The sequence below is a fragment of the Hypomesus transpacificus genome, chromosome 15 (genome assembly GCF_021917145.1).
Source record: "Hypomesus transpacificus isolate Combined female chromosome 15, fHypTra1, whole genome shotgun sequence".
NCBI lineage: Eukaryota > Metazoa > Chordata > Actinopteri > Osmeriformes > Osmeridae > Hypomesus > Hypomesus transpacificus.
This window is the reverse complement of record NC_061074.1, coordinates 11,797,603-11,815,431: the sequence shown is the minus strand read 5'-3', so window position 1 is coordinate 11,815,431 and position 17,829 is coordinate 11,797,603. Positions and strand designations below refer to the sequence as shown.

General features: G+C 47.6%; 2 protein-coding genes across 2 annotated transcripts; one reads left to right on the top strand and one right to left on the bottom strand.

The window, feature by feature from the left end:
• The first annotated feature begins 96 nt into the window (after nt 1-96).
• Nucleotides 97-5,702, top strand: LOC124477961 (transmembrane protease serine 2-like). The gene is made up of 14 exons (XM_047036039.1): nt 97-536; nt 703-748; nt 962-1,109; nt 1,342-1,428; nt 1,578-1,688; nt 1,872-1,999; nt 2,123-2,256; nt 2,391-2,434; nt 3,069-3,231; nt 3,430-3,602; nt 3,829-3,924; nt 4,069-4,211; nt 4,821-4,970; nt 5,051-5,702. Exons 2-14 carry the CDS (start codon nt 734-736, stop codon nt 5,108-5,110), a joined length of 1,452 nt encoding a protein of 483 aa, XP_046891995.1. The 5' UTR covers nt 97-536; nt 703-733; the 3' UTR covers nt 5,111-5,702.
• bace2 (beta-secretase 2) lies at nt 5,581-15,850 on the bottom strand. The gene is made up of 9 exons (XM_047036652.1): nt 15,288-15,850; nt 12,711-12,799; nt 12,231-12,447; nt 11,020-11,151; nt 10,351-10,485; nt 9,619-9,720; nt 7,333-7,482; nt 6,954-7,122; nt 5,581-6,732 (listed from the first exon to the last, which is right to left on the bottom strand). Exons 1-9 carry the CDS (start codon nt 15,576-15,578, stop codon nt 6,488-6,490), a joined length of 1,530 nt encoding a protein of 509 aa, XP_046892608.1. The 5' UTR covers nt 15,579-15,850; the 3' UTR covers nt 5,581-6,487.
• Nucleotides 15,851-17,829: the final 1,979 nt, after the last annotated feature.

The following is a 17,829-nucleotide window of genomic DNA, read 5'->3' as shown; positions in this document are numbered from 1 at the left end:
TTTTTTTACACTTAAATTATATTACAGGGAAGTCATATAGGTTAGTACATTTTGGAAAATTGTATGACCACATCTCAAGAAGACAAACAGTCTTACGCCACAGGGGTAACTAGATATTCTTCTCAGAGAGCTGAAGTTTGTGTGCCCAAAACTAGATCGACATGAAAATTCACTTAGCTACGTAGTGACAAATCGCCGCCTGTACAGTCGATTCAGCTAGTTCAAGCAAAGTAGAGTGACTACCATTCTTTCACTTGTACTTAGACTCCTAATACACCTCAAACCTCAGAATAATACTAAAAAACGTGCCAGTGAACCCTGAGAGGGGTTAACCTCCCCCTGCTGAGAGGGCAGTGTTCTTCCGTCACCCCTGGAGCTTCTGTGAGAGGGTAAACAACCTCCCACCCACAGCCACTACCAAGGAGTGTCCAGGCACAGACGGCTGCTCCAGTCTGCTCTCCTGGAAAGGGCGTGCATGTGAGGACCATGGAATGAGCTTCAGATGTGAGCTCGATCAGGTGGAAGTTATATGAACTGTGAGTATTCTGCGTACATGCCTTCTGGACTATATCCATGTGTCCTTTTTGACTCAATGGTCACTGTTGTGTTTGTAAGCCGTAAGCATATCTACTGAAGCTTAGCGAGGCATGCTGTGTGATTGTTATGCTCTATAGGATGACAATGCATTTGCTTTCCATGTAGACTTCGAGCCCAAGGTGTCTTGAAAGGAAGAATGTCTGCCAATTCGGTATGTTATGTTGCCTACTGTAGTGAATTGCTATGTGAAGTTCAGAGCGTTATACATTTGTATTTAACAATGTCTTTCTATTCTGAATACCTCCTGTAAAGCTATTATACCCGTCTCATACTAGCCTTCAGGAGAGAGACTGCCGAACTCCAACATCTGTATATGTGATGTTATCTGAATTATTCCTCATACTCCACACTCGTGGATGCACAGGACCCTGGTGTTGTGTGTGTTTATGGCGACTCGGAGGAGATGGGGAGACCTTCACCTGATAACCCCCCTGTGGAGCCCCAGTACGTCCACAAGGTGGCCCTGCACCCTCCCAGCCCACCACAAACCCCTGCCACCCTCCCTCCAAAAGGTGGAACGGCTCTCCAGACCCATCAACTACACTAGGACGAACTAGGATAGTTTGTCCTTAGCTCTTAGTTTGGATTATAATTTCATCGATCGCTGTACATGCTTGAGGGTGTGTTTGCTGTTTAAATGGGTAAATCTGCACACGCTGACGTCGATTTTCGACTGCTGGGACGTATGGAGAAGGTTGAGGCTGAGGTGTCGAGCGCTTCATCAGTGTGGATCTGTCCTAGCAGGGAGGAACTGCAGGAGGTTGGCAGTGACGGCCGCGGTCAGCGCCCTGCTTCTTCTCCTGGTGGCGGGGATCCTCCTGGGCTACCACCGTACGGAACCACAGCCTCTCGTCACACGTTGCTTCGCGTCCCTAAACGGGCAGCAGTTCAACTCGTATTTCTTGCTAGGAAATATATCACGGCTGTCTATTTGTGTCTCTTATCAACCTAAAAACACACACCCTCACACTGTTTTCCAGTGTCTTCCGTGTGTTTTGGGGTGCGGTGCGAGGATGACGTCTGTCTCCTCCACTCCCAGTGGTGTGACGGAGTGGCCGACTGCCCCGGGGGGGAGGATGAAGCCACGTGCTGTAGGTGACCCTCCTGTTCCACGGCCACATGTCACATGAGAGATTCGGCCTACACTCGTCTGTCACAGGCTTGTGCCCTCACGTTATTTAGTCAAGGGGGACAGTCTTGTGGTCTTGTCCTTATCGGACACTAATACATCCAATTGTGTGTGTGTGTGTGTGCGTGTGTGTGTGCTTAAGCAGTCAGGGTGTTTGGCTCTGGTTTTCTCCTTCAGATCTACAGGTCTGAGGACCGCTCCTGGAAGCCAGTGTGCTCAGAAGGCTGGACTACGAACCTCGGGCAAACCGCTTGCCAGAGGATCGGATACAGTGTTTGAGATGATGCGTTTATACAGAAGCTTTTTAAATTCCTGTCGTGGCACTGCTGTGGACCACTGTACCCAATGTGCATTTTTAAGTGGAGCATGTTCCGGAGAAAAATGATCATACTTTAACTTGACCGAAGTATTACGAACAGGTACACCTCAGCGCGGTCTGGACAAATGAAGATCAACGCGAGTAACGGATTCCCCCAGGTGAAGACGGGGTCAAGCCCAGACACAAACATACTGAAGCTGTTCATCAACAGGTATGACCTGAGGCAACACCAGCCCAGCCCTGTTTTAGAGGGTCTTGTGACCATGGTGGTTAGTGATGCCGGGCGATCAGTGTGGTTGGTAGTGACGGCCATCTTGGTGTTTTTTTTTTGCTTCTGCTCCTCAGCAACAACTGTTCCAGTGGGAGTGGCGTTACTCTGCGATGCGTCGGTCAGTCAAACTTCAGCTCTTCGGATTTCTCAATATGTATCCGTCCAAAGTGATCTGGTTACATGACCGGATTGAATAGATGAAAAGCTAGTTGACAAGTTAGTCAGTCGCATGGGCGTATCCAGCCCCCCCCCCCCCAAAAGTTACATTAGCCCCCCCAAATTGTTTTCATTAAAAAAAAAACTAATTTAAGATTAATCTTTTTCATATTTTAAATCTAAATTTGTTAATTTCTCTTCCTAAAACCCACTAGAGGACAATATTTAAAAGGATATTTTCAAAAAATGTCTTCTGGGGGAACATGCCCCTCAGACCCCCCTAGTTTTGCTGGGTCACAGGAAAAATAATAAGGTTTTATCTATGGGCTTAGCCCCCTTCAAAAGTGGGAACCTAGATTCGCCCCTGGTCACTCGAATGGCGATCACGTTTTCAATGTACACACGTGCTGATTCATTACGGCATAGCTTTCACTGCACCTTGCTTTCGTCACCTTTTTAAAATGTTTTGTGTCCCCTGTTGTTAACACGGTCTCTAGGAGACACTGGTATACAGGGGCTGTTCCCTCTAGACTATGTTACCAGAGTACCTTGTAGACTGGTCCACCACAGAAGGAAACACCATTCTCTTTCTGTAGACTGTGGGACCAGAGTGACCTCCGCGTCTAGCCGTACGGCGAAGGAGCAGCCCGCCATTCTGGGGGCGTGGCCTTGGCACGCCCTGCTGACCAGCTCCGTCACCTGCAGCGGCACCATCATCAGCCCCTATTGGATCGTCACGGCAGCTAGCTGCGTGCAGACGTGAGCCTCCTGATGTCCTGTCCCTGTCCGCTCTTCTGTGAACGGAGAGCTGTGAACAAGCCCAGTCGTGTGGATGCAGTAGCACCCAGCGTCCTCCATCTTGCTTGTGCCTGTCCAGACCTTCTAGAGATCGGGGAAGATGGGTGAATCGGAACCGGAACCGACATTTTTTGTTTTTGTTTTGCGTTTTCTCGACAGGGACTCCAGCCCTCAGGCCTGGAAGGTGTTTGCAGGTGTAGTAAATACCTGGACCACTGCGTTTCATGATGGTTTTCAAGTCAGCCACATTCTGGCCCACGAGGCCTTTCAAGCCAACACTGGGAGGAACAACATTGCTCTGATGAGGCTCACCAAACCACTCGTGATGACAAGTGAGGAAGTGACGTCATTATTTTCTCATCCCATTTTGTCACAATAGCAGCAAACCATAAAACAATTGTAAACATGGTTTTTAGTTCTTATCATTTCATTAACATCATTTCACTTGCTTTGATGTGTTCCTGTTCCTTTTTGATGCCAGAGCTGAGTAAAGGTTAGCTCTGACGTCCCATTGAATCACTCGCTTTCAACACTAACCCTTGGGTTGTATGCACACAGGTAATATCAGGCCTGTGTGTCTGACCAATGTCGGGCTCGACTTCAAAGCTTCCAGGCGATGCTGGACAACAGGATTTGGCAGCACAGAACTCAAGCGTAAGTCACAACTGTATTTTCTCATCGGTTTGGAAAACGACACATAATTCATGGGAGTCTCCTGTTGGATTTCTCACATCCGTCGGGTCCCTTCCTCTTTCATTCTCCCTTCCTTGTTTCCTTCCTCGCGTCCTTCCTCTGAAGATGGCGGCTCGGAGTTCCTGATGGAGGCGGAGGTGACGTTGTTGGACCCCGCGGCCTGCCGCGACCTCCCAGGTTCTGATGGGGCCTCCGCCCGGGACGGGGTCTGTGCTGGAACCCCGGGGGCGGTGGAGAAGCCGTGTGAGGTAATGCAGAAGACACGCAGTCGTGGTTGAAACGCTCGCCGACCGCCTTTCCAACTGAGTAGAGCAGAGCCGATGGGCACTCTGTGGATGTGTTGTAGACACTGGAAACTTGAAGGAAATGGATGAGAGAAGTCTGTGCAGTGTGGCATGCCCATATTTGCATTCTCGTTCAGTGTTGCCCTAACTGGAAAATGGTAAGGCTGAGAAGTGGAAAAAGAAAAGGTTTGAACGCCGCAGTGCTTATCGGTCAGCCTGTCGAAACACCCATTCATACAATTCAGCTTTTCATGTGCATACATAGCAATTGACATTCGAAGACTTTAATAATCGTCGAATGAGGCTTTTCAAATGTAACAGATCGTGGCCAAACAAAACCCCCATTGTGCGTGCCTTCGGGCTTGAAAGTAACCTTTATGTATGTGACATAATGACCAGGAGTAATCCACTTATCTTAATCTACGTTTCTTATCTAGGAATCTTATCTACTCCAAGCAAAACCAGGGCAATGGCACAGCAAATAACAGATGTGTTTCTTACCGTGACCCTAACCAACTGCCAGAGCTATGAGTGTTATAGTTCCATTCTGTCACTATGGACTCTTTTTCTCAGGTTGACTTAGGTGGCCCCCTGGTGACAGAGGAGGATTCTGTATGGTGGCTCATTGGGGACAGAAGCTGGGCGTACGGATGTGTCTCGGGCATCCCGGCAGCCTATGGAAACGTCACCTTCTACCTACAGTGGCTCTATGAGCAGATGCAGGTATTGATGACACGCCTGTTTAAAACAGGTGGACATGAATAGTGTAATGGGAAGTTTGGACCAGTTGTTCTCCTTTCCAGAAATATCCAGATGAGGAACAACACAAAGATGAAGGTCAATACGTCTTTGAATTTGAATGAAGACAAATATCAGAACAGCTACGGTACAAAGACATATGCTACTGGGAGTCAGACTAGTATTCCGAAGGTTGCCGGATCGATTCCCCGCCAAGCCAAAATGACGTTGTGTCCTTGGGAAATTCTGGATAAGAGCGTCTGCTAAATGTAAATGTAATGTCTAAATGCTACTGCTTTCGAATGATTCAGCGCTATCCTTATTTATTGGTCATGTTCTACTGCGCTTTACTACAGAACGTGTAGTTATCTCTAAGTACTGAACATCAGTGTAGCGCTTGTCGTTATCTTTGGAAATCCCATCATTAAGGGAGACGGATGGACATTTCCGGATGTTTTCCACTGCATGAATCCTAAATCTCGAGGTGAAGTACTACATTTCAATACTAGATGTCACTCAAAGCACACACATCTCACATTTTATATATTTTGTAATGATTGCATATGAAATATCCATATTAATTGCAAGAGGAATGTTATGTTTAATCAGGTTCATATAATTACGTATGTACAGATCACAAATTCAGCACATATAAACACACAAAAATAAACCAGATGAACATGGCAAAGCATTCTGTACCTGTAACAACGTTGTTTTAGACACAGTAAATAACAGTACATCTTTGATTGACCATTACGGACTTTGGCTTGTAATAGCTAACAAACATATTCAATGATTTTCAATAAAAATACTAAAATATAAATATGTGTCCTTACAAACAACCTTTAAGTGTCGTACATTATCAGGGTATTGGGGTAGTAGCGTGCAATCAAACATGAATGAATTTAAACAACAGTATGTATATATATTAGTAATTGTACACAACATAATTAACAAACAAATTGTCTTCCTTCAAAATACTCCATCCTTCTACACACTGAGTGATTGAGATCTTTGTGAATTTGAATGTTGTGATCAGTATTAGAAAAACAAAGTGCACTTGAACAGAAGATCTCACACACATATTTCCTATATAATACATAGCTAGGACATTGGAGGGGACCGTCACGAAACAGGGATTTGGCCTTTGTACAGCAAGATATTCAGCTCCTCAACACAGACTTCAACAGGGAAGGCATGTACTTCAGAGTTACTTAACTATTCCTATCTTTCTTTCCTGTATTGTCCTCTAAACACAGATTAAGGTGGTTGTGGTTTTGATGGGGCACAAGGGGAATAAATATGCATCTAGTCTCTTGTCTTTACTCGTCAAACCAGGAAGTACCGCCAGCTGACCAATCCCAGCCAACAGTCCCGTCCCAAAAATATCCAGTGAATCATCTCATCGGTCAGTGCGAGCCCATCGCCCCCTCCGACGACGGCGCCGCAGAGTGCCCGGGCGGTGTCCCCCCCGACTCGCCACCCCCCAGGTTTCGTCTCAGTCACTTGATGCGATGTCGGACCAGTGAGGACTCGTCGGTGATCTCCCCCGGACGGTCGCTTCGCCGGCAGGGCAGCACGAGGAGGAGCAGCAGGAGCAGGAGGACCAGGCCGCACACGGCCATGAGAGCGTAGGAGATCACCCAGAAGAAGGGCTCCTTCAGCAGGCCTCCGGCGGCACAGTCCGCCGCCACGTCCTCCGCTGAGAAGGGTCCGGAAATCTCGGACACAGCCACCCCTCCATTCACTGTGAAAGGGAGGGAGAAAAACGAACCGAAGGGAGGGACGAGCAAGAGCAGAGATTTAACGTTAGGCAGCGTGTACGCGTATGCAGAACCCCCAAATCCGTAGGGCGTCACTTTTTTTTCCGAGGTCGAACATAGACACCAGAAGGTTCCGGAGAGACAGTGCCTCTGATGTTCTGGTTCCAGGACGATGAGGACTCAGATGAATGTGTCGAGTCTTTACCTGCACAGGTGCTGAGCGCGAAGCCCACCCTCTTCTGGGCGCGGTCCAAAACCACGTAGAAGCCCTCCATGACGGTGGCTCCGATGACGAGGCCGTTGGCCGAAGACGACACGCCGAATCGGAAGCAGTCCAGCGTGCCGTCGACGTCTGTGATTGGCTGAATGTACAGCTGGGGGAGGGGCAGGCCGAAGCGCGGATGTAATCAATACCTTTATCGTCATTGCTCAACTGTGCTTCTCAGTGGTACACACACACACAAACATATAATAGATATCGACAAAAGGCATAGAAATAAGGTACACATAAATATGAGTTGCGCGTGTCAATGTATTTGTTCTGAGCCTGGGGAAACTTAGACGAAGCGTGGTAGTGCGTTCACCTGGGGGAGGATAGTGATGCGGAAGGACTGGCTGGTGTTGGTGGCCCTCAGGTAGAGGGACAGCTTGGGGAAGAACCTCCAGGGGGTCTCTCCCTTCATCCAGCAGGCCAGCTTCGTGCCCAACCAGAACCCCGAGGAGAAATCCTGGATCTGGACGGCAGAGGCAGGAAGTGAAGGGGGGCGTGAGGGACAGTGGAGAAATAAGGGCGGCAAAAACGTGCCGTCTATTTGTCATTGAAATGTACTCGCGTTCATCGATGAACGTGCTGAAAATCTACTTATTGTACTTCGACGTGATTCAAAGGCTTCATGTAAATTAGGTATCTTCATTAATAAGAAATAAGGTGAATTAGTGTCGGCTATTAGTATATATATATATATATATATATATATACAGTGCCCTCCAAAAGTATTGGAACAGTGAGGCCAATTCCTTTATTTTTGCTGTAGACTGAAAACATTTGGGCTTGACATCAAACGATGAATGTGAAACCAGAGATCAACGTTTCAGCTTTTATTTCCAGGTATTTACATCAGGATCTGATGCACAAATTAGAAAATATCACCTTTTTGTTCGAACCCACCCATTTGTCACGTGAGCAAAAGTATTGGAACATGTGACTGACAGGTGTGTTTTGTTGCCCAGGTGTGTCCTATTACATACATTATTCAATCAATAAATACCACTGAATGTCTACACTCAGGTTCAGATTGGGTAAGATAGGTTTTGTCTATGCAGACTGTATTCAGAGGTGAAAACAACATGAAAACCAGAGCGCTGTCTTTGGGTGAAAAACAAGCAATTGTGAGTCTTAGAGAAGAAAATCAATCAGAGCCATTGCAGAAACATTGGCCATAGCCAGTACAACCATTTGGAATGTCCTGAAGAAGAAGAAAACTACTGGTGTACTAAGTAACAGACGTCGAACAGGTAGACCAAGGAAAACATCAGCAGTTGATGACAGAAACATTGTGAGAGCTGTAAAGAAAGACCCTAAAACAACTGTTAGTGAGATCAGCAACAACCTCCAGATGGCAGGAGTGAAGGTATCACTATCTACTGTTCGCAGAAGACTTCATGAACAAAAGTACAAGGGCTACACCAGAAGATGCAAACCACTCATTAGCAAGAAGAATAGGAAGGCCAGGCTGGAATTTGCCAAAAAGTACAGAGATGAACCTCAAATTCTGGGACAAAGTTTTATGGACTGATGAGACAAAGATTAACTTTTACCAAAGTGATGGAAAGGCTAAAGTTTGGAGAAAGAAAGGAACTGCTCATGATCCCAAACACACAAGCTCATCTGTGAAACACGGTGGAGGTAATGTCATGGCTTGGGCTTGCATGGCTTCTTCTGGGACGGGCTCATTAATCTTCATTGAGGATGTAACACATGATGGCAGCAGCAAAATGAACTCGGAAGTCTACAGAAACATTTTGTCTGCCAATTTAAGGAAAGATGCAACCAAACTGATTGGCAGAGCCTTCATCATGCAGCAAGATAACGACCCAAAACACACTGCCAAAACAACAAAGGAGTTCATCAGGGGCAAGAAATGGAAGGTTTTAGACTGGCCAAGTCAATCTCCAGACTTAAACCCTATAGAGCATGCATTTTACCTGCTTAAGAGGAGACTGAAGGGAGGAACCCCACAAAACAAACAACAACTGAAAGAGGCTGCAGTGAAAGCCTGGGAAAGCATCAAAAAGGAAGAATGCAAAAGTTTGGTGACGTCAATGGGTCACAGACTTGCTGCAGTTATTGAAAGCAAAGGATTTGCAACTAAATATTAAGTCTTATTCACTTAAATATGTTTTAAGTATATCTGTTCCAATACTTTTGATCACATGACAAATGGGTGGATTCAAACAAAATGTGATATTTTCTTAGTTGTGCATCAGATCCTGATGTAAATACCTGGAAATAAAAGCTGAAACGTTGATCTCTGGTCTCACGTTCATTATTTGATGTCAAGCCCAAATGTTTTCAGTCTACAGCAAAAATAAAGGAATTCGCCTCACTGTTCCAATACTTTTGGAGGGCACTGTATATATATATATATATATATATATATATATATATATATATATACACAGTATATATATATACAGTATATATATATATATGAATGTTTAGACCCTGTTAAGTACCAACCATGGGCGTTTTGTTAAAGATAACAGCTTCAAAGGTTGTCCTCAGCCAACCTCGTCCTCACAGCCCAACAAAGAACCTGCCGTTTGATTCTCTCTGTGTGTATGATTGCTCATGGCCACCGCGGACCTACCAGAGAGCTGGTGGAAATGGCTTCCACCACGGCATCGAACACGTTGACAGGCAGTCGCAGCAGAGTGGTTCCACTATCGACTATGGCTTTATCCATGTTGTACTGCGAGACAGGGTGAGACGCAAAAACAGGGCATGTTATTGTTGGGATCCTCAGACGACCCTGACGGAACAAGCAGTCGTTTGGTCAGGCGTAATGACCCTCCTCCTGGAAGGGCTGACAAACACTCCTGTCATATCTCTTCAAACAACGATTCGATTTTTTTTTTCTATTCAAAGAATATTTACTGTCTCCAGAGGGCAATTCTGGCGCAGCATAACATGCATTAGAGAAACATACTGTACATATCAATAACTAACACAGTAAAAACATGTAGCAAACATTCCAGTTTGCAAAGTGCTACTGCCCAGATGTCTTGTGAAATCCACCTTGGTTTTTCTGTATGCAAGGCACCTAAAATCCAATTTCCCAAACATCTACGAGTCTTAGTTATACATTTGAAAGAAAGAAAGAAAGAAAGAAAAAGAAAGAAAGAAAGAAAGAAAGAAAGAAAGAAAGAAAGAAAGAAAGAAAGAAAGAAAGAGAAAAAAAAACACGTTTATTCTCCATTGAAAATGGCTGTCGGTTGGCTTTATAGAACAAGTTGGATTTATAGAACGAGTCAACATCATAACCTTGGACCCTGTGAAACGGAATCGTTTTTGCTCGGAGCTCAGTCGGATATTCTCATACCTCTCTGCAGTCCAGGTTTAAGTTCTGGTCGCCCACCTCCAGCTTCAACACTTCCACCTGGTAATACCACTCTTGTCTAATGGGGGTGTACCACACTGCCCCCTGGTACAGAGTTGGTTCAACACCTCCCATGACCTGAAACAGAGCAGACCGTCATTCACCTAGGTGAAAACAGCAGATAGCAAGCAAGAACAACAGGGACAGGTTTTTTTTTTAAGGGGGGGGGGGGGGGGGGGGGGGGGGGGGGGGGGGGAGCAGGTTTATCCCTGCGAGGCATCTCGCCATCTCGCCCATCTGCCGCTCTCACTGGGTCACGTGGCGGGCGAGCGGCAGGCGGCTCCGCGACGCCGACAGACCTGCTGTCGGCAGGGTGCGATCTTAGCCTCATTAGCCACTTGCTAACTAGATTGGGCGTCCTGTAGAGGAAGCACATTGGGGAGGCAGGGGGAGCAGCTAGCGATCATGTTTCCAAGAAGCATCAAGCTGCTCAAGCAAGCCTCATCCTTCCCCTGGAAGGTTTAACCGGATCTGGAGGCAGCAGGGCCTCTGCCTCTGCCTCAAGTGCCTGGGAGGGAACAGCCTCGGTTCACATCTAGTGTGGGACTCAACAGCTCCTCCTTTGTCGTCGTCGTCGCCCCCCGCTCCCCCCCAGCCCTGCTGACTACTCACAAGACTGCCCCCCACGGGGTCGGCGGAGCTGCTGGCCGACAGTCCAGCTCCACACATCTGGAGCGAGAAGACATCTGGAATGCCCGTCTGTCGCACCACCGAGTTGAAGAAAGGCTCCACGGACGAATCGGGCTGGAAAGGCGGGAAAGAAGATATGATGGTCCCTGACCTGCTCGAGTCAGATGTAAATGTCACATGAAGACGTTCCATAAAATGGTATCGCTCAATCTGTACGCATTTGTTTTAGTATTTCTGTTTGTGAACTAAAAGAAGACTAGTATACTGCTATACAGTATTTGTAATTGGCAAATGCCTGGAGCAAATGTACAACAACTGCTCAGTTAAGTCAGAACAACACCCAAACTAAGACACCAATAACCACCAAAGGTGTTTGCGTTTTACAAATGAAATTCCCCCACAACAATCATAGGGCTAAAAGCCAGTTTCCCGCAGAAAATATGTTTGTTAAGGTGGTAGGGTTAGGTTTGCTTTCAGACCGGGAGACCTAGTTGGTGCGATAGACTAATGAGTACTGCAGAGAAGGGAGACTGGCGTTGGTCACGGTTTGTAATAGAAGGGAGAAAACAGGACAACGGCGGCTATCGCGTTTTTTACCACGTAGTTAAGGCGGCAGGCAAGTGTTGCTTAGGCGGCCGCCTTAACTGAAAAGTGCAGCGGGAAACCCTGCGTAGGGCCACTGTGGTCAGACAACACAATAAATAGCTGTGCTTTTCAAATTGAAGCGTGGAACTCCCGTGAGCGCTAGGAATAACTCGCGCCATTACCTCCCCCTCCCCACCCCTCCCATGACTGAACCATTTCCGACAAATCTTCATAACCTTGTATGGTCACGTCTAGGGTCAGAGTCATGCATGTGACGCGTGACAAATGTCAGAACTTGAACGAAAGCCGATCTTATCTGGGCAGCGAGCGGAGCGTTAAGGTCGGAAATGGCCCACGACCGAGGAACTCCTGGATCGCTACCATCCGCGAAAGTCCTCCGTCGGCGAAGTCTAAACTCAAGTCAGCCCAGACACCTTCCTTGACCCATATCATACGTGCACCTACTCCGCTTGGGTTTGTCTGCTTTGTGATAACATCCAGTAGCACAATGGGCCCAGGGAAACCTTGGGGCAAGTCTGTATCGTATCACCTTGATTCATATCAAGGTTGCACCAGAGGGTGCGAGGCGTGCCCTCTCCCAGCCTTACCCGTGCCAGCAAGGGGTAAGCCAGTCCCAGAATGCCTTGCCAATTGACCCCGGGGAGGAAGAACCCTTCAGAGGACAGGATGGCGGCGATGTTGATGCTCAAGGTGCCGTTGGGGCCCTTGGGGATGGAAACCCGATCGATGCCCAGCTCCCCCTCCCAGTTTCCCTGGGTGTACCTCACAGACACCGTCCTGCCTGCGGTCTGGTACGTGCTAGAACTGGACACACGGTTGGAGAAGCAGGGTTAACCAGCCTTTCAGAGACAAAGCGAGATATATATCCGGTCAAACGAGTGTTCACACATAAATGCACATTTCGGTCAAACAGGCCGACTCATTGTTGTTGTCGACGTTAATCGATGCTTTCCCTTTTAGTTTGGTTTGACTTCCTGATGCGGTGATCTTCTCTGAACTTAACACAAAACCTGACGTTCCAGACAGAGATCACGGGGCCTGGATCTGTCACACACACACACACTTACAGTGTCGTGTCGAAGAAGTGTGTGATGAAGGGATGGGCTGAGGCCGCCACGGCAAAGTTGCTACTCCCTGTGTCTACCAGGATGTTCAGCTGGTTGACAAAAGGGAAAACGTTATTAGTCATTTGTCAACACAACCCAACCCCTCCCTGCAAGGCAAACATCCACACAGGACACAGAAATATACCGGTAAAGGACAGCTCCTTAGCACTCAGGCTAAGCTCTATGGGTCTATGTCTGACATTGGGTTTTAATTAAAGACCTGGGCAAACGTGACCATTCCCACATGTTTCTCCTGTGTGTAGAGACCTGACCTGGTATTTGTCACCTGTGTGTTACCAGACCAGTGTGTGTGTGTGTGTGTGTGTATGTGTGCGTGCGTGCCTAGCATCAGTTGAACTAATGTTATCTCACAGCGTCAAGTCAACGACGGGGAACTAATGAGATAACAGTGTTCTGTAACCTCGGCAACAGGCACACAAGGGTCATTACTTAGTGTCATCATTTAGGGGGGCATGAGTTAGTCCTCTACAGTGCCACCACTCATGCCAAACTGGTTTATTTACTGAATATTGTAGCCTACGTGAAGCAGGGAGATGCTTATTTGCTTGGGGACAGGTGGATAGACACCCTACGGCAGATGTAACAGGACAGATTTTTGGAGTTTTGATTTGTTCCATAGCTCGACATAGCTAGGTTTAACCATAACCAGCTCAACTCAAGAGACGGTCAAGTCTTTCTTTGTGGCTGATGCCAGAACGAGTTCCAAACGTCGGGCATTAGAACGCCTATTCCCTTCCTGCTCTCCCTCTCCCTGGTTCTGCTGCGGGGAGCCCTTGTGTGTCACAACCTGCTGAGCGGGAAGTTGCGGTCTTCCAAAATAAAGACAACATCAGTAACAACAACATAACACACGGTCGTCCCCGGGGAAACCCAGCACATCTGCTTCCTGGTCCTGCGAGGCCAGGACTGAGCCACCGAGCGCCCTATCTGAGTGTGCTTCCTCGTCGGGGCTGGCCCCGGTCCCAGCGCTTGTAACCGTGCCATCCCCGAAACCCCCCACAGCCACCACACAGATGGCACGTCTCTACGCGCGCCGGGCCAAAACCACCAGAACCCAGGCAGCCGGAGCTTAGCGGGGGTGGGAGTGGTGGGTGGTGGTGGGGAGCGGGAGGAAGAGAAGGGGGGGGGGGGACCGGGGCATTTCTCCTCTACCTCCCATCTCCTGGACCCCAGAGCGTCCTCCGGCCCTCTCCTTGTCAGCCGGCCAATGTGGTCGCCCGCCCCGCCCCGCGCGAGCTTTCTCCCGTCGTCATTGGCAGAGGCACATCGGCGGCGTGCATCTGCTACCTGTTTGTAGCACTTAGCAGATGTGAGGCGCTCCAGACGACACCTCAGCCCGTCGGGCTGCCACGCCAGCCAACAGATGTGGCAATTAGTGGCTCATTTGAATAGTGCCTCGTTTAACGCCGAGGTCCTTAATTACATCACTGATAGGCCTGTTTGAGGTTGTGTTGGAGGTTGTGTTCTCTCCCTCTCCCTCCCTCCCTCCCCCTCCCCCTCTCTCCCTCTCCCTCTCCCTCTCCCTCTCTCTCCCTCTCTCTCTCTCCCCTCTCTCCCCTCTCTCTCATATATTGTATCTCCCACCCCACCCTACTGTTGATAGTCAGGAGTGTAGCAGGGGAAGTGTTTGATGCTGTAAGCTAATGATGTCAGACTTAGCGGCAGTCTGTGCAGCGTGCACACATGCCTGTGATAGGCCACAAGGCAGTGAGGAGGCAGAAATGAGCCCGATAAGCTGGTGGGAACCAAATAGTCTAAGCTGAAACCCTTAAGTCTTAAAGCCCCAAATCGTCTAACCCTTAGTCCAAAGACCAATGTGCCATAGGGCATTTTACTGATTAACTAATTAACTAATGTTTTAAGCTTGTTTCAGAGGAACACCTCAAGGAAGCTGATGCCTTCACCAATTCCTGTCATCAGTTCTTAGACTACAAAACCGACCTTTTAATATTTTCTGTAACACGTCATGTGAGAGACATTTCAACCTTTCACTAAACGTGCAAGTACAGTTAATAACCGTACTGAAGCTTTACACCCCCACAGATTCGGCGAGTTGTTTTGAGGGGTTCTGTGTGAGGCTGCTCTCACGGAGACTTTGTCCGAGCTAATCCTGGTCAGCTGCTCGGCTAGGGGAGCTCTGGTGGTGCTCAGACTGCATCATGTGAGCTCATGTGAGTAGGGGCTTACCCAAAGGCCCAGGTCCTAGGGCTGGATGCAGCCTCCCCCACATGCCCCACTTGCCTGCCTGCCTGCCCCATGCCCTAGGGCCCACTGCCTCCTCAATCTCTCCCTGCATCACATGCTGGCTGAGACAACCTGTCTTTGTGACTGAAGACAATAGAATATCAGGAAGGTTAATGCATCCTCACAGTAGAGTTTTTCATTTATGAATTCATAGAAATATGGTTCAGCTGTGTTTGTATTCTTGACATTGAATTCCATGAGTAGAAACATTATAATAAAACTAAATAAAGAGGCTGTGCCGGGTCACTCATTTTAAATGCTGAAAGAAAATACCTTCTGACCGGGAGTCCCGATTGACATCTCCATGTAATAGCCTCTTCCAGAATCCCCTTGCAAATTGTTGACCATGTCCAAAAAGTTGACGATTCCATTCGGATCAGATGCCAAAGCCAATTCGTTTCCAGAGGTTTGCTTTAGTTGAAGAGGAGTCAAGTCCAAATCCATTGAAGAATTAAACTTTCCCGTGAAAATTTTCAGAGGAACGGTAAAGTAACAATTCGACATTCCAAAGCAGGCAATGAGAAGGAATGTCCCAATGGGAATATAACTGCTAAAGTGTGCCATTGCAAATGTTGGCTGCGCCCAGGACGAATGAAACCGTATTACAATTCCGACTTGTTCAAAGTTTGCTCCTTAGTTTTAAACTTGGCCATCATGGCCACTCCACTCCAGTGATTAGCATCATGGATTGGCCGTTTCCCTACCGAACAGTAGAAGAAACATGAGAAATGATCATTGATAGGCTACTGCTGAAGAAGAGAGTACTTTCTGCAGTCACAGCGCCCTTCTCAACTGATGTTATGCCTCTGCTCTCTTTCACTTTGCAGCATAAATGACTTCCTGAATTCCATAGGTCGGATGTGACGACTTCACAGAACTTTCACAGAAAGTGCCAGCGCTACACCTCGTTTGCATGTTCTCCATTGGAGTTGGAGTGCTCTTTACTGTAAGATATACATTTTTTTGCAACAATTTACAAATTGTCGTTTTTTTCGCCGTTAATTTGAAATGGGAAATATTCTCATACAATAAGCATTATGTATGACGTGAAAAAGCTTAATTGCTTGAGAAAAAGACTTGCATACATATTATGAGGATATCCTATCGAGCTAGGAGTCCCTAACAACCAATGTATATGTGTATAGTAACAGAAACTACCCTTGTGTGTGGATTAGCTGAAGCGTGGTATGTTCAATGAGGTCAAACCATCAAAATGGTGCTGACAAACTGTGTATGAGTATTAAGAAGATCATGTTATTCATCACTGCCTTCTCAGTACATCTCTATCCGAATGTCCTCAACTCTGAAACCTCTTGAACTGGCCCCTCAAGAGCTGTCTCGCCCACGTGACTGTAAAGGTGTGGTGTGGGGATGACTACCACACAGTCAAGTCTTTTGGAAGGCTTCTGTGTGTGTGTGTGTGTGTGTGTGTGTTTGTGGTGAGGGTGGAATGAGCCCCCTGCGGTTAAGAAGATTGATGTGTCACACCACAATCTCCACAGTTCCCTCTCTCCTCGCAGCACAGAGGCAGCTACTGTTCTCTGTCTCCAGAGCCCCCATGTGTTCCACACTTCTAATGTCACATGCTCTCTCAACAAGGATCCCCTCCTTAGACCTTAGACCTTATCGTCTGGGAAACGGCATCAGAATTGAGGACCTTCGTCTCAATGCGAGACGAAATGCTGTCCTCAAGTGACACATCGTAAAAACCGACTGACATACAATAGGATCTGCGTTGTTGACATTGGTTGTGTTCTTTTTTGGAGTATAATAACAATCAAAGATAAACATTTCCCCTGAACCTCCTTCATCAGGACTTGAACAATCAACAGAAAGGTTTCTCCATTTTGCATATGAGACAAGGTCAAAAAAAGAAATCTCGGTCAGACAGATTTCCCCGTCTTTTATAACAGGTTTTATGAACATATCATGTAGCAGCTTTGGTTACCAGTACAAGTTAAGGGTTTAGTCAGCCTGTATAGACCCGGAGCAGTAGATAGCTTCTGACAGCCTCTAGCAACATGTAGGCCTAGCCCTACACAAACAAAGCTCTCACACTGATTTTCATTTAGATGCACTTCCACTAGTGTCCATAAGAGGGTACTCTTTGCCATTATCTTCTTCAGATCTCAAGCAATGACACTTGGCATACTGGCGCAAAAAACATACGTCTGATTGTGTGATATGAACAGTCCAACGGTTTGGAGGGCAAGGCTACTTCACTGGGAGTTTGGGTTTGTAATCCCTTTATAGCTCTCAAAACGTGATTACACGTGTGGGATCCTGCCAACGACCGAGTGGAGGGACAGAGAGACGACAAGGTGGAAAATGTGCCTCCTTTTACCATCCCTCCATCTCCATCCAGACCCCCCCCCCCCTTTGTTGTTGTCAGGGCACACCTATGTCTCCACTCGATACAGTGTAACACCAACTGACGTGTGACGTTCGTGTTCTTTGTTTCGTCTTTGACATGAACACCGGCGGCGTCTGAATGCTTCCACCTGCTCATGGGATCACATTCGCCCCCGAGTTGCCCGACTGTTTCCGAGCTTGTCCACCTCACCCCGTCATCTCGGCACACCCCAAGCCCCGATCCTGCAGGTCTCGCGGAGGCTTAATGCCTGCTCCCCGGCTAAGTCTATAATGCTCATCTGAGACAGTGCATCTGTTGGCATTTCCATGCGATATTGGATACCGTGTCATTTCAGCCAGGGAAGAGCTGGACAATCAAGGATTAAGGGGTCGAGGGCTGGGGGGTGTTGGGAGAAGGGGGGTGGGGGGTGGGGAGGGGGAGGGGGAGGCTATAATGACCTGG

What these genes read in the sequence shown, in the direction of transcription:
- bace2 (XM_047036652.1), bottom strand. Translation starts at nt 15,578, where the DNA reads ATGGCACACTTTAGCAGTTATATTCCCATTGGGACATTCCTTCTCATT. An exon ending in CACTTCTTCGACACGACACT is followed by an intron (nt 12,448 to 12,710) that starts GTAAGTGTGTGT and finishes CCGTGTGTCCAG; the next exon opens with TTCTAGCACGTACCAGACCG. An exon ending in ACCCCGTGGGGGGCAGTCTT is followed by an intron (nt 10,486 to 11,019) that starts GTGAGTAGTCAG and finishes GCTCTGTTTCAG; the next exon opens with GTCATGGGAGGTGTTGAACC.
- LOC124477961 (XM_047036039.1), top strand. An exon ending in GGAGGATGAAGCCACGTGCT is followed by an intron (nt 1,689 to 1,871) that starts GTAGGTGACCCT and finishes GTGCTTAAGCAG; the next exon opens with TCAGGGTGTTTGGCTCTGGT. An exon ending in GCAGCTAGCTGCGTGCAGAC is followed by an intron (nt 3,232 to 3,429) that starts GTGAGCCTCCTG and finishes TTTTCTCGACAG; the next exon opens with GGACTCCAGCCCTCAGGCCT.